This window comes from Natrix helvetica (assembly GCF_964273705.1).
Source record: "Natrix helvetica genome assembly, chromosome: Z".
Lineage (NCBI taxonomy): Eukaryota > Metazoa > Chordata > Lepidosauria > Squamata > Natricidae > Natrix > Natrix helvetica.
In genome coordinates this window covers 99,136,252-99,153,229 of record NC_138554.1, presented here as the reverse complement: position 1 = coordinate 99,153,229, position 16,978 = coordinate 99,136,252, and the positions used below count along the sequence as shown (strand labels likewise).

The window sequence follows — 16,978 nt, the reverse complement described above, 5'->3', positions numbered from 1 at the left end:
TGACGGGACCTGTTTCCTTTGAAGAATGTAAAAGTGGTGGGAAAAGAACTCTTGGGCATAGAATTATGCCGAGCTGTTCTACTTTCTTAATATCAGTGTGTCCTCAAAAATAATCTTAAGTAACCTTCTTACGACTGAAGTCATCTCTTTGATGGCTTTCTGCCTGAGTATACTATACTGTACAAGCATGATATCGTATTATTTTAATTCCACTGGTTTATCATTACAAATAGTGCCCTAAGGTTGTATTAAAAGCCAATTACAAGAATATTTTCAGTTCCAAGCATTAATAAATATGACATGCCAACAAATATATATCAAGAAGTGTATTATTATTATTTTTGCACTATAAACACAGTGCATTAGGTACACATAGCCATTCATGTTTTGCCTGAAAACGTATGCCCATTCATAGCAACTGGAAATACAGATGCTACGAACATAATTCCCAACCTGTTGTTTCTTCAGACGTGCTCTCACTCCATGAGTGCTCCGGGGACATGGATGGCTACTATAGAAGAAAAGAATTGGGACATAAACCACACAATCAAATGAATAACCATATGCATATCTGTATGAAATCACTGTACAAGCTAACATGAGTACATCCTGGCATCTCTGCACAAGAAAGCATCTGTATTACCCTTACGTCTCTGAATAAATTCAGATGACAGCTCCATTTCGTTTCTTCATTCATTTTGGAGGCCAGATGGCATTAGAATCATTTACTTCACCTTGTTGTGTTTAATTACTACAATCAACACACTATTTTCCAAATTAATCATAACAAAGTAATTTCATTAGTAACCCAGCAGGCTATTGAATTATTAGCATCATAACAGTTTGCAAACAATTAAACTTTATTTGAACCTTAAAAATTTGCAGCATGGAATGTTATTCTAGGATCTAATGGCAGTGTAGTACAAATATAGTACAGAGCAAATAAGCAAGATATTATATAAAATATGACTTAAAAAATAACTCGTTTGCAAAGAAACACAAAGAAATATAAGTAAATAATGAGAACAAACCTATTAGCATATATTGCCACATGGTTCACATTAATGGGGATTTTTTTTTCCAGCGTCTCCTCTCCCCTCCCCCAGGTTATGGCATTTGTCAAGACTTCATAAACAAATATGCTCACCCTTTTCTTTTAGATTACAGTATGTCTAGTTAAAAGATATGAATATAGTACCTTTGAAATATCTCCACTGTGAATGGTGTGTTTGCTAACATCAGTTGTGTTATACATGAAAGAAAGGTTACGGGAACAATAAAATCACTGCTGCCTACATCATCCAATCAATAGAAAAAAATATTTGAAGGGTTTGTCATTGATCAGTTAGCTAAGGACTCCCTCTCCTGGATTAACATGAAAAAGGGAAGAAAATTCTCCGAATACTTTTAAGTTGCAAAAAATTCATTTGAACACCAAAAAAAAAGGTGGCTGGGGGATGGGTTCCTCACCAGCATGTGACGTGAAAGTCTACTGCCATCTTCTGGCTAACATTGGTAATAAAAAAGATTAGTATTATTTCTAGCACGAAGACATGTTTTGGAACAGTGATACAATTCTTGATTTGTTAACAATTGTTGCATGTCAGGTTATATCCATAAACTTGAAGAACGATTAATCCTTCTAAAGAATTCTTCATTCACCAATGAATTTTCTTAAAATAATATTTTAGCCGTCTTCAATGGAATTTATAAAACAAAACAAAACAATAAAACAGGAGATAAACATTGCAATTGAAAGAGGCTTTTATGCCTTGATGCATAGCAAGAATCACTAATCACATGCTAAAACTGCTCTTGGATTATACCACTTCAGAATGCAATGAGGGAGATTTGTTTGAATGCTTCTCTGCGATAGATTAGCGTAGACAGCATTGGATACAGATTTTATGTTGGAGCCTTTTACATATTTCTTCAAAGCAGACAAGATTTATTTCCTTGTAAGTGCATATAAAATCACAATCTATATTAGATTCATTTAGGTTCATCTGATTACAATGTGAGTTTATTTCCAACTCAGCCAATTAAACTTCCCTTTATCATACTAGCTTTCTACTAAAGATTTTATTGTGTGTCTGTGTGTAGGGGTGTGTGTGTGTGTGTATGGAAATATGCAGAAAATTAATAGCTTCATTACGTGATAAACTATTTGCATGTATGTATAGTAAAAGATAAGTAGAAAGATAGACAGAAACAAGTGAATCCTGTTAAAGCAACTTAATTTTTCAACTTATGAGCATTTTGTATTTTGAGCTATATTAATTTTAGAGGAATTCTGTCTAAACTTGGTCTTTGGTCCTGCTTTTACGAGAGATGCAGATGAAATAGCACAATAGAACTTCAGAGAAATAGTTTAAATTAGTCAAACTTCATCAAAATACTACCTATGTTAATCTGGAAAAGAAATTAGGAGCATGATGCCTGCAGAACTTGTGCATACAGATGGAGGTGATCCCAGACACAGCCAAAATATGGAAAGAGAATACAAATACAAATCACCCTAATATCAGTTAATTTTCCTATCTCATAATTTGTTATTATAAGCAAACAAAGGTGGTTCGGACCATTGCAATGGTTTGTGGATCAACATGCCTCTCGTTCTATATAGGAAAAGAAACATGAGTTTTGGAATAAACAGAATAAACTCAAAACATGGATTTTGTTTAGCATTTTATACTGAACTTATCAAATATATTAATGGCTTAGCAGCCTAATATAATTTCTATTATTGTTGATCATTCCCTATGATCATTGGTTCTTTCTTAGCTTTCTTCTTAGAGCTAAGGTGTGTACACCTTCTTCAAATATATTAAAAACATATATATTTCAATATGCTATCATAGTGTGTGTGTGTGTGTGTATATATATATGCATATATGCACATGCATTTTTGCTAATAAATAAATGAAGTGAGACTAGTATATATCTATATGTATATAATATTTTAATCTTAAACAGAATGTGTGTGTGTGTGTATGTATAAGATTATATGTCTTTAAGTTTAAAATGCAAATGAAGGAAAAGACTTTTCCTTTTCAGTTAAGAAAAAGCAAATCATAGCAATGTTTACAGGAAGGATCCATTGCCATGTATCACTTATGTCAAGTAGAGGCATAAAATCTTACAAAGATCTGCTGTGTTGCACATATTGAAATTAATTAGGCTGATCATCAAAAATTTATTGCAGCTCTCTTCCATTAAGTTTCAAGTGCATATAATCAGGTTGTACTCATTTACCAAGTGAGTAATAAATACAACCCTAAATAACTGTATACCACAACAAAGAGTGTCAAAGCAAATAGCAAAAAACAAAGTAAAAATGTCTATATCTTTCCAGTCTTTCATTTCATGTAGATCTCTGTAGCCGCTTCACAGTTGGCTTCCAGCTTGCAGAATCGGACTGGCTGGAGAGCAAGGGAGGGGGGAGAAAAACTATAGTTACGAATATGAAAAGGTAGCACATGCTTAAACCATAAGAAATGCTGCACTCCATGTTTTCCTAAAGTTATGGCTCCTAAATAGTTTGGAATATGATTTTCCACTACATAGAGAAACTACAAGTCAGGATACCACACTGGAAATTTCTTTATTCATTACATTTCTACCCTGCCACAATTAATGTAAATGTCCCTAATCTACAGCTTTAATGCATCTTAGAAAACAGAGGCACAAACTAGAGGCTTGTTTCCTTCTTTGATTAATGATAACAAAAAATTCTAAAAATACACCCCTGATCAATAAAAATAATCACAGAACATCCTTAGTCTTGGTCAGTTGTATACAGTTCACAAATTATAAGGCAATAACAGGAGATGTGTTTAATGCACCCAACAAGCCCTATATACTCTCATTTTTAGTCAAATAGTAACACTCCTTGCACTAACCCCACAGAACTCTTCGAGATTTAAGTTCTGCTCATTTTCCTCAGTAATTTATCAGAGTAGAAAACCCCATTGTCCCTTCTACTGGTGGACACTAGAGCAACAACATAATGTAACAGTTTCACGTGACAAATGGCTCAATCTTATCCTATTAATGTAGAACAACATATTTACAAGATTTCAATGGGTTAGCTTTATTTTCATAATTAAGCAATGAGTCCCATGTCTGAACTAAATGAAGACTGCAAAAGTCTGGTTCCTAATTCTTATCAGCTTGCAATGTCAAATTTTTTAAAAAGTTGGGGAGAGGGACAAGAGTCTATGAATTGAAACAATAATCTTTCTTAAATTAATTTTTAAACATTTGTTCATGTGAGCACACGCTTGAAAACAGCATGTGGCGCTACCACATTTATCCATATGGTCTGGAACCTATTTAGATCATTGATAGCATAAGAAATTTGGGCAAACAGGAGTACAATTATAACATCAACCCCTGACATTTATATTGAGGAAGGCTATGCTGTACTGCAGATTTTTTTAAAAAAGAATTGGAACACACACACATATATGGACATGTAACACCTGTCCGTATGCAGCATCTCTCTTTTGCAAGGACTATCCTACAAAGGTTGAAAGCTCCTACATTCTCAGAAAAGATATAGTTGCTTTAAGGAACCCTCATAGGCATGTTTGTATTTGGAAAACTGCACAGCCCTAATGTTAGGTGCAGATAGGTTATTGCTATTAAAATAGCTAAATGCAAAATATATTTATAGGACTAGAAGCTGCTAAACAGAGCCAAATTTGAGGATTCCCTAGACAAAACGAAAATAAGCCAAAGTATATGAAATATTTTAAATTTAAATCTTTCCCAATGAAAGGTCTTTAAAAAGACTTCTGAACCATGTTCAAAATTTGTAATAAAGCAAATTTTAGGACACATGCAGATATAACATTTGAACTGTATGATTTTTCTTGAAGTCCCATTAATAATAACTATTCAGTCAGGTAGTTTGCAAGCATAACATGGCTAGAAAGTACCACAAATGATCAGGTTTCTAAACCCACCCTTTCCTTTCCTTTGCCATTGCAGAATCATTTATTAATTGTAACAACTTAAATGATAGCTTAGACCAGCTATGGTGAACCTTTTTTGGTTGGCGTGCCATATGTGGGGAGAGCGTAGGGGGGTTGTGTGCAGGCGTGCCTCCGGGGAGGAGGGAAGGCTGTTTTCGCCCTCCCCAGGCTCCTATAAAGTCTCTGGAGCCTGGGGAGGGCGAAAAATGGCTTTAAAAAAGGCTAACTTCAGCTGGCCAGCATGCATGCGTGCCATAGGTTTGCCATCCGGGGCTTAGACTGTTAGTTTGGGTATTATTGTAGCTGTTTTAAAAAGACAATAGTCTGTATGAAAAAAAATGAGGGAAAGGAGTGTGCTCACCTTTCCTATATCTACACTATGAAGAGGAGAAAGAACTGGAATCATTTTGCAAAATAAAATTGCTTACATGTTCTAAATACTCTAAATATTCCTGGTACTCTTTAATTATAATAAAACGAAGGTCAAATATTGTGATGGTCACAATATTGGTGTGATGGACATGGGATATTGGAGAACATTTTTCCTATTTCTAGAAATGCATTATTTATTTGATGTAAAATTACAGATCTTTTTCCTCCTCCCTTCCCAAGAAATATGTTAAAGGTTCCAAGAGAAGAAACATGTACAAAAAAGAGTAAAAGAACATATAAACCATTACAGAAAATTGAATTAAAATGTACTTACTCTTGCGTCTCAAATATCATACATCTCCATTATGTAGGCTTTAGGCACTAAGCCAATGGTTCCTTTCATTTCTCCTACCCACCAGCCAAATCTATTGTACTCCTAATTGAAAACAATATGCAGTATTAACCTTTAGTCTGATAAGAATGCAACAGAGTTTTGCATATGACTCAAGTTTCTTCCTTATGTACAGTTATAAGAGCATGAATGGAAAATTAAAATGTTAAGAAAGAGTATATGAATGTTGTACACATGACTTTCTCAAGCACTTGAAATGCAGTTAAGGCCATGACAGGAAATTATTTTTTAAATGGCTAGGCATCTGTTTCTATGTCTGAAAAAAAGATTTTTTAAAAACCTACTTACTTACCTATGTATCCTAGAAGCCATATATACTCAATGAGACAAGAATGTGATTATATCATCATCTCTTCTGTATGTATGTCCTGATTTGTGATAAACACTTTTTTTTAAAAAAAGGAAGATAAAACTTATATCTCTAAACATGTTCAATGGGAAATATTTTTCCAGTTGTAGGTAACTGGTGCAGTCGTCCTTGTAATGCTCTTTTTAATTTAAAAAAAAGTGCATATTATTGAGGCATTTTTCAAAAGTGTTCAAATTGGACTCATATTTCTTTATCTTTATTCTGTTTGATTCCCACTATTAGAAACATACTTCTCTATTACTGTAAATATACACAGACACACGAATAGACAGTATTTCATTAAAAAAGTGAGTATCATCTGGTACCAACTAAAAATATAGTTTAACAGAGTTGAAAAAGATCTTATGTTAATTTTTTAATAAATTCACATATAAGAACTGCATATCATTACGCCTTCTCTGTGTTAACCTATGCTTCCTGCCATAAACTTTTATGATAGATTGTATGAACCTGACAAATGACTAAATGCATTTTGCTTTCAACTTTGTTTAGACTTAGCAAGACGAATCCAAATCCAGAAGTATGTGAAAGTTTAAGAAACAATATTTTCCGAAAGCAATACCAAGTAACAGAGCTCCAAATGTAATTGTCTTTTGTCCCTTGAAAGTAAATATTGTTATGATTAATACAGAAGCTCAATAACTTTCAGCAATTGAAAATGGATTACAGTAAAGTAGATGCCAAACGAAACAGAAGAAAACAGATTCCTTGTTCAAAAGACAGACTGATGGCAAACTGTTTTTAAAAAAAAACCCAAGGAAAATAGAATAGACCTAGAGAGAATTCTGTTGCAGTAGATTGCATTTGCCAGTCTGCTTTTACCTAAGCATTTACCTGACGCTTTTACCTGACGCTAAGCATTAACGGATTCTGATGGAATTTAGGCATTATAAGGGGTAAAAAACCATTTGTCCTTCCATAACATTTAAGGGAATAGAAACAGCAAGGTACCAAAATTACTTCTATCCCTTCCAGGGCTTTCTTCAAATGATCTGATTAACTTGTACCAGATCTATTAACCCTAATCTATTAACAGCTCATAGATGCTTTGTATCCCCTGCTATCTTCAGTTCACATTTGTTTCCTACCTACTCCTATCCATTAACCCAATTGTTCATAACCCCAAATTTGCCTTTCTTCCTGAAGCTGTCCCTCCACATCTCCTCCCATCTCAGGTCCACCTTAATTTTTCATTTGGCACAAAGCTTGAGGAGAAGGTTTCTACAGATTATGCTGTAACATAAAGTAGCAAATATTTTTGCTGTACTTTTGGTAATGAAGACAATTCTGTGTACTGTGGAAAGTTAAGTCTTCTATAAGGTTGAGATATTAAAAGCCATTAGGCAGATCTTAATATATTCATTTAACCAATAAATCACATCACCAAGTTCTGCTTTTACCTCATTTGCCATCAGAATAAAAGAGCAGCTCCAAAGAAAAACTCTTGACTTCTTTATTCCCTCAAGGCTATAGATGATGCTAGTTTACCAGTGCAATTCAGCAAGCAAGCTTGCTTACCAGCTACAGTAAGAATGACTCTTGCTGGACTGATTGTTCTGAGGCCAAAACCCTTAAAGGCAAAGAGGCACTTGCTGTTTCACCAGGGAGTTCAGATGTTCCAGCTGTGCGTGTTTGTTTAATAAACACATGTTTCATTCCACATTAGCCTGCTTAAATACACAATCTACCTCTCTACAGATTTAAAGTGCAAGTAATCACTCATAATGCCAGTCTTCACCTGTGCTAGAGGAAACCTGCCAAGGAAGCTTTCCAAAATAACTTTTTTTGTAAATGTGTGCTGGAGAATAGGCAAAGAGCAATAATGACCTTCTGCAGAGTGCTATTTTACTTAAGGGATAATTAAAACTTTTCATGACAGAATGAAAATATCCCATGTAGATATTTCAGAAATTTATAAACAACATATTCTGACGGTGATAGGAAAACCACCTCTAGGAGCCACAAATTAAAATACTAAACTCTTCTGCTCCCCTCCCAAAAAAACATCTTGCTATTTAAGAATATTTAAATTTAATGCACTTCTCTGATTTTAAATATTATGGTAATGGAAGTGTAATAGTATCAGAAGCTAATTTATGGATAGGCTTCAGACACTCAAATATTACTTTATCATTATTATTGATATGAACCTCACTAGCAATCTGAATCCCAATTAAACCATATGAAGTATAAGCAAGTAGGAAAGGGGAAAAAATGAACTGCTACATTGGAAATGTAATGTTTTAGCCTTAGGTTACTGCCAGCACTATAGAGACATCCATTTTTAACTAGTTAATTTGCTTACACCCCTTTCTTAGAATGTGTTTAACTTTTGTATGCACTTACAAATCAATTTGACCACATTTTTATAGCATCTTTATGAATACATTACTTTCAGCAACAATAAAAGGCAACTGATTTTGGCTAGTAGCTACCCTCAGAGTTATTTGCCAGTTCTGCATATGAACACACATGCAAATATAAATGAATAGAATTCAACAGTCACCTCTAGAGAAAACCTAAGTATTGCTGCAATTTCAATATTCTATATACTGTTCAAAATATAGATTTCCAGGCATAGATTATTATTAAATGTTTGTCTAAAATATTGATTTAATATTTTAAAGAACAATCAGAATACAAAAAGATTTATGTCATCATTTACTACAATTTAATGTTCAGAGTTGAAATAATGTATATTATGAAGCAGCTCCTTAAGAGCCTTAAGTTCATTTAAGAAATCATGAATTGCTTATATCACTGGTAAAGTAAAAAAATGATAGGGTGGGGCTTGAATTTAAATATCAGGCAGCCTCAAAAGTCAAATATTTAATTGTAATGATTAACAAATATAGTACGAATCTCACATACAACCTATTTATTCATATTCTATTCAGATATAGATAAACATATTATCTTAAATTCTTCTGTACGTCTAGATATACTGTGTATTCTCCCCATCAGCTCTTTCTTACAGCTTTGGCAATTGATTCAGCTTCAAAAAGACTGATAAAATAATGAAGAGTCCTTTAATCTGCATGAAACCATTCCAGTCAATTTATAAGAATTATTGCATTCCTTTGTAAAATGTGTAATTATTTTCTATTAATCATGTACTATGAAGCTGCATTATGTGGTTATTCTGTTATCACTGGGAAGAAGCCTGCAGTCAGCTCCCAACAATGTTAGGTAATTACTAACACAAAGCTTCTTTCTCCTTCTGGAGAAATTCTATCAAGATCTAGAAGCACTGTAATGCTTTATTGTGTGAAAGTAACCATGAAAGAAATTAAAGACCTACATAATGAATTGCTTAACAATAAATGTGCATGTGAGAAAAAGTTAGTGGAAGAAAAGGAAGAAAAATGCTTTAAAATTTGGAAGAGGTGGTTCTAAACTCCTCTTTCTTATAGTAAACTCAAATAATGTAATTTTGCTATTATTCATCTATTTCAATTGGTCACTTCCTAATCCAGAATAAATCTATGAGAATCCTCTAAAGTGATGTTTAAACACATGCATGTACACACACACACACACACACACACACACACACACACACAAACACACACTTATAATAATCAATGAGAGGCTTTCAAATTTAAGGACAGTAATAATTGAGATGAATATTATCCTAACATTTAAAGTCTTACACTACAAAGTCCTCCTAGAGTCTCCTCCTTGTTCTGTAAAAATCTTTCCATTGAAAGTCCTCTGCATTAAATACATACTTGCAATTTTGTATGCACTTGCATGATGAAACAGCATGTCACAATGAATGGATCAAATCCAACTACATGAAGCTTTAGTTCCATTCAGTATTTCTCTTAAATTAGCTCCACTGATTTCCATTAAAGAAACTGATTAAAGGTACTGATGAAGACTGCAATTTCTAAATCGCATAATACTAGATTTACTTCCAAGAAACATTCCACAAAATATCTTTCTTTCAACATTCTACATCTTGCCTGATTATAAATGATTAAGACTGCATTAAAGGTGATTCATAGCATAGCAAAGCAAGCAAATACTTGATTCAATATCATGCTGGAACATGAAAAGTTTTGCATATTTTTTAAAATGTATGACAAATTGAATGAGTATGACAAACACAAAAAACCTTAATGAATGTTTAGCACTGGAATGCAGTATAATCACAGATTCAAGAAATGCAACCCACTTGCTATTAGAAAGCTTTGTGTGAAACTATCTAAAAATACATTTTGAAAAGTTTGGATTCAGTACTGATTATGGTATTTTTAAATGCTTTAGATAAAAATCCTATAATCCAAATGCACAAATTTATCAAGTATGCTGGAAAGTTTATCAGATAGCTGATAGTGGATGGTTTGAAAGTTGCAAGCAATTTACTTTATCTGAAAACAAAAATACATGATCATGATTTCTACTCAATTACTGCACAATTGTTTCAAAATGCTATTTCAATATATACTTCAAATACAGTCCAAAATAAAAAAGCAATGTTGCAGCTGCATTTAATAAATGAAAATCAAGCTTTTCTTCTATAGAGTATTTTAATAGATTTCTATGATTTTATTAGGTAAAATTTAAGACGGCAGATTTATTTTGATTTTTCTCAGAGCTAGTCCTGACAAAACCAAATACTTCTAGTGAAAAGCAATACAATATTATACGTCAAAACTCTACAGATAGCCATATTATCTGAGTGATGGCAAGTAGCATTTTTGTTAAGGGTTATTACTCTCAAAGTAAGTGTACAAATGATGGCCCTCTAGAGTAAACATTATATGAAATACATGCCCAAACCTCAATTTCAGTTATATAACAATTAGAATGAAAATAACAACTATGTTGCCTTATAATTGTATGTGCCCTGCACATGAAATTGCTCAAATTTACAAACTAAAATAATCTTGACCTTACAATACAATACAATAGTAGAGTTGGAAGGGACCTTGGAGGTCTTCTAGTCCAACCCCCTGCCTAGGCAGGAAACCCTATACCGTTTCAGACAAATGGCTATCCAACATCTTCTTAAAGACTTCCAGTGTTGGGGCATTCACAACTTCTGGAGGCAACTTCTGTTCCACTGATTAATTGTTCTAACTGTCAGGAAATTTCACCTTGACAGAGTAAATCTTCCACTTTCTCACATAATATACTTATAATAAAAGTACTGGAAATCTTGACAATATGTACATTTATAGTGAAAATTAAGTCTATATACTACCAAATAGCCGCGCTGTTTGGGAAAAGGAAACAGTAGGATTTTAAGTAGAATCAGCCTTTTCGGTTTCAGTTGCATTTGTTTTTTAAGAATCTTAAGATATAATTATTAACAAAAATTCATATAACCACTAAAATCATGACATGGGCTTCCCCCTGTAGTTCCATTTTGATACTTGACCTTTAAATAAGAAATAAAAGGGTAATCAAAGAATTAATTTAATTGCTGTATTTTAAAAATGAATTCTGGTTCCTTGTTTTGGCAAAATTACTTTAGCTGCTTTCCTCCATAAATTGAAAAATGTGGATGTTTAATTAAAGAATTACAGAATGATTTGAAGTTGATATCTTCATTAAAAAAATCAAGAGAAAACAATCACAATAACATGCTATATAAAGTTTTAATAAAAACACTTTCTGACTATAATCACTATTACAATTAATCTAGACTACAATATAGATTTGTTTCAGCAATGAACATACAGAGATTATTTAAAAAATGAAGAATTTAAAAAAGAATACTACAATAACCACTACATTTTACAAATTTTCAGGAATCCAATTACTATGAGAAAACTTTAGTGTGCAATATTGCAGAATTTAAAATATAAATTCTGTACTGTTTTCAGTGGGTGTTCAGATTCACAAATGAAGCTATAAATTACGCTTGCTTAAAACAGTATGTGGTATTTTTAAAAAGCTGTCCAAGATTTTGTATTTTTTCATTATCAAAGTACAATTATCATAAATATTAGAGTAACTTGGAACAAGATAAAGTTTCCAGTAAAGATGCCCAAATCCATTAGAACTTTGGCAGAACCTTCTAGAAAGTTGTTATTGGCAGAGACTGCCATAAATATATTTTGACTCCTTTTGTTAACTCTTTTATGTTGAAATACTATTTGTACCGGTTTTATATTTTAATTTATATTTTATTCTTCCTACAGCATATAATGCTTACATTTAATACTTTTCCTTGAGAATAAGATTTTACCGGAATTAATGTTAATAAATGTCTGATATATGAGGAGGGGATAATAAGTAATAACTAAGATGACGCCCAAGTTAAATTTCTGACATCATTTTTTAACGCCACACATTAACAAGTGCACTTCTAATTGTCAACCACTAGATGGGGTAAAGAATTGTTTTTCTTAAAGAAACACCCAAGGATCACCAGGTGCCAAGAAGCTAAAGCTTTTTATCGTATTAAGAAATATTGACAGCTTTAAGAAATGTTTGATCAAGTTCTTAAGCTTCAAAGACTTTAGATTATTTTACCTTAGCAGTACTCTTAAATTCTTTCTCTGGCTAATAACTCTCAGAATTGGATAAATTATTATTCTGTACATTTTTGTTTCCTAAATTCAGGTATGATTAAAAAAAACTGTATTTTGTAGAAGCATTAATAACAACAATACTCAAACTGGGGAAAAAGTTGAATTTTGATTTAAATTTCAGTTTTAGAAATTAAGTAACTGTAAGCCATAAAATATAGCCAAGCTGCAAAGATCTAGATCAAAAGACAAAGATTTCAAATACATTTAACAAAGTATTAGACAGATTAGAAACCAAGAGTATTCCAATTTATATTCCCTTTTATAATGGAACATTTTCAATCCTGAATTGAATAACAATGAATCTTACCATTAAAAATGGTATAAAAATACTTTTAAAAAATAAGGAGCTTAATTACAAGGAACCTACAAATTACTTATTAGAAGAAACCTACAAGTTAGTTACAAGGCCATCTAGAAATAAACAAGACATTACCACAGGTCAGCATTTGTCAAAAACAAATCTTGCCAGCCAAATCTTATTGCCTTCTTTGATACAAGTGACTAAATTAGTGGATAAGGGAAATGCTAGGGACGTAGTTTACCTAGATTCCAGTAAGGCATTTGACAAAATAGATCATAGCCTAATCTTGGTAAGACAGAACAATGTGGGTAGATTGTACCATTACCAGATGGATTTGCAATTGGCTAACCAACCACAGTCAGCATGAAATCAATCCTCAATGAAACTAGATCTACATAAAGGGAAGCATGCAATGGAATTAAAGATTCTGCCTTGCAGCCAATGCTCTTGAACATCTTCATAAATGCCTAGACCAGGGGAATCAAACTCGCATTGTCACGGTGGTGTCATGTGATGTTATCAGGACTTTTGTCCACTTCATCAAACTGGGTGTGGGCGTGGCCAACGCGTGACGCTTCTGGGTTAGACAGTGAGTGAGTTTGACAGCCCTGACCAGGATGAAGGAATTCGTCAAATTTGCAGACAACACTAAGCTGGGGGAAAATAGCTAACACCTAAAGTGTTAGACTGAAGACTCAGAAGGACCTTTACAGATATGAACACTTGGGCCATATCCAACAAACACAACGTGTGAGAAAAATAAGCTTCTACACATAGGCAAGAGAAACCAAATGCACAGGTATAGAATAGGTGGTACCTGCCTTAACAGTAGTAACTGTGAGAGGATGCAAGTGTTCTGGAAAACCACAATTTAGTAAGAGTGAGCAGTGTGCTGCAGCTTCCAAGAAAGCTAATGATATCTTGGACTACATTAATAGAGGAATAGTTTCAAGATTGTGTAAAGTAATAATACCACTTTACACTGTACTGGTGAGACTACACTTAGAATACCTGCATCCAGCTGTGGTCACAATATTAAAAATATATTTAAATCCTAGAAAGACAAAAGCAATAAACATGATAAAGTGTCTTGAGGCTAAACAGTACAACGAATAAGGGAATTAGGCATGTCTAATCTAATGAAAAGAGGAACTAGGGGAGATATGATAGCAGTCTTCCAGCACTTGAAAGACTGTCACAGAGAAGGAGAGCTCAGCCTATTTTCCAAACCACCTGAGGGCAGTAAGAAGTAATGGGTGGAAGATTCTTAAAGAGAGATCTAAACTAGAACTAAGGAAACATTTCCTGACAGTGAGAACAATTAACCAACCGAATGGCTTACCTCCAGAAGTTTGAGAGTTCCATCACTGGAGGTATCACTGGAGGTTTTTACAGAGAGACTAGACAAATATTTGTCCAGAATGGTGTAGGATTTCCTGCCTGAGCAGAGGGTTGAACTAGAAGACTTCCAAGGTCCCTTCCAAACCTATTATTCTATGTTCTGTATTCTAAACTGGATTAGCCTTTAGTTTACTCAATTAAGTAACAAACTTGAATGCTAAACATTAAAATATAATCCAATGTACTGCTTCTTAAAAAAAAAACCATTTTGTTCAAAAGGGCTTCTTCTTAAATATCATATAGGAAGTTTGTTCTGTCTCGTTCTACGCCTAGCAGCCACGTAATGAATTAAATAATGCAAAAGAAGTAGATAAGACATGTTTTTACATGTAAATAACTTTGCATCAACTTCTTCTTCTATTAGTAACATACTCTGCTGGCCCAGTTTTCCATCTGTAATATGGGATTAAAATAATTTTTCATGTAAGGAGTGTCAGGAGGACAGATATGATACATGAAGACCGTAAGGTTAGTAGAACACATGAGTAACTTAGTTGTTAGATTTACAACAAACGGAGCAAATTCATTATCAAATTATTATTTGTAACTCTAGATATTTTTGAATCACTTTTAGCTATTCTTACCTCGAGTGGAAAGCATTTTGCAATTCACTATTACAAAGGGCATGGCCCAGAGAATATTATGAAAATATTAGTCGGAAGCAGCTGAAATTCTTAGTAATATATTGGATGAAAACTGGCAGGGATCTGATGTCATGAGTGACCTCTAGCTTTGGTATGGCAGGAATTTTTAAAAGTTTTAAATGTAGAGGAAAAAGAAATAATAATGCGGGAGATAAGTGTGGTTACTAAAAGGAAGAAGAAATTGGTACTTTGAAAAACATAAATTTTCACATAACATCCATGTGCATATACACATGGAGAACCTGGACCCTTCTTGAGGCCAAAACTATGAAAGTTTACCAATATAAATCTCTCTCTCCCTTTCTTCTCCTCCCCCCACCTCAGATCAGCTTATACAAGAAGTACCAAAGAAAAGGAAGTAAAACATATACATTCACATCCACTCCATACTATATTGACAAAGCTACATTTTACAAGCAATAAGAGCATTGTCTCAGCGGGAAGTTACTTAGTGGTGGGTAACCAAGATTCCAAACAAAGATAAATACGTTTTAAAGACAATTCCTGTTGCACAATAACACTTCAAATGTGGTTACATTAAATTGACAAAATAATTAATGTGCAAGGAACTTCTCACTGAGTGTGAAAGATGCAAAGGAAATGCCCATTTCCTGACGACCTTGAAGTTTGCTCTTTTTTTTCCCTTTGGTCTAATTTCAACTATCTCCCCATACCGATCTATTAGGGGTTGAATACAGTACCTTACTGAGAATGTAGATAACATCACCACGTTTGAATGACAGCTCATCAGGAACATCACCAGCGCAGTCCCATAAACCTTGATAGAAATTAACATAATCGGTTTTTTTATTGCCTGGGGAAGAAAAAGATGCATACATTAGATTTTTAAGCCTGATTGCTGCTCTGATGAAGCTTTTTTTCCAGAGGCTTTAAAAAAAAAAAGAAGAAGAGTACATCTACTTGGTCCTTACTATTCTTTCCAAGCGCAACACACAAAAAAAGCCTCTTTTTCATTGCAAAACTTAGCTCCACGTCTTCTTTGCCACTGCTACCATATTCATTTTCACATGTAAAAAGAAAAACACTGATGCTGGCATTAGAAAACCATATGGCAACATAGAGAAGTAAATGTTTCCTTGAAGTCTGGGTTTTGGGATGGTGAAAACTTTGAAAATTTTACCCTTTTTGAGATCTAGCACAAAACTTTTGTAGATATTTCTGTAGAGAGAACCTTGCTGAAGCTGCATTTTTAAAATAAATCTATTTGTGTCAGCAACAGCTGATGACATTAAGTTCTGGAAAAATATGCAACACTCTTTAGATATAAACTCATCCTTCTGAAAACATAAGCACAATGAATGTGCTGCGTTCAAACTGCCATACAGACCATTAACTGATAGATTATTTTAGCACTGTTTGTTCTGTAATGCCACCGTAACAGCATAATAAATGCTTTGTCATATGCATACCATGCACTGAAATGTTTACTGGAGCCCAGAAGGCAATACCACTAAAAGATACTGGAAGCTTCTACACACATGGCAGACAATTTCCTGTTTTCAGTTCCATAAGAAGTGAACTGACTGAGTTAACCCACCAAGAATGCAGGCCATCCTCAATGAGGCAAACAGCTGTGATAGGGTTACACAAACCAGACTGGATGCAAATGTATTCATTGTCTGCATCTTTTTGCTCAAAGATAAGGATTGTGCAATTGATTAGATTATATGGGAAGGTGTCTTAATTTTATTAAAGAGGCAAAATATCGCTCTGCTAATAGACAGAATATTATTTTCATGTCATTTAACTCTCCTTCCACTGTTATGTACAGCTTTCTGCTCAAGATGGAAAATGCTACATATGGAAAAATCATTCCCATATATGACAGAAACAGCATTTCAGAAATTTAGAGCTTTTGGTCGTATAGATGGTACACTTGACCCATAAAATAAAAGCTACATTTGCATTTCACTACTTTTTAATGTATTGG

At 33.6% G+C, this 16,978-nt stretch overlaps 1 protein-coding gene across 1 annotated transcript in view; it reads right to left on the bottom strand.

Moving 5' to 3' along the window:
- Positions 1-233: 233 nt before the first annotated feature.
- Positions 234-16,978, bottom strand: part of SKAP2 (src kinase associated phosphoprotein 2) — a 138,214-nt gene continuing 121,469 nt past the window's right edge. The window contains exons 11-13 of the mRNA XM_081933403.1: positions 15,729-15,841; positions 5,686-5,787; positions 234-3,422 (exon numbers count right to left, since the gene is read on the bottom strand). Coding sequence (XP_081789529.1) covers positions 5,695-5,787; positions 15,729-15,841 — 206 coding nt within the window. The 3' untranslated portion in view covers positions 234-3,422; positions 5,686-5,694. The remainder of the gene's footprint in view (positions 3,423-5,685; positions 5,788-15,728; positions 15,842-16,978) is intronic.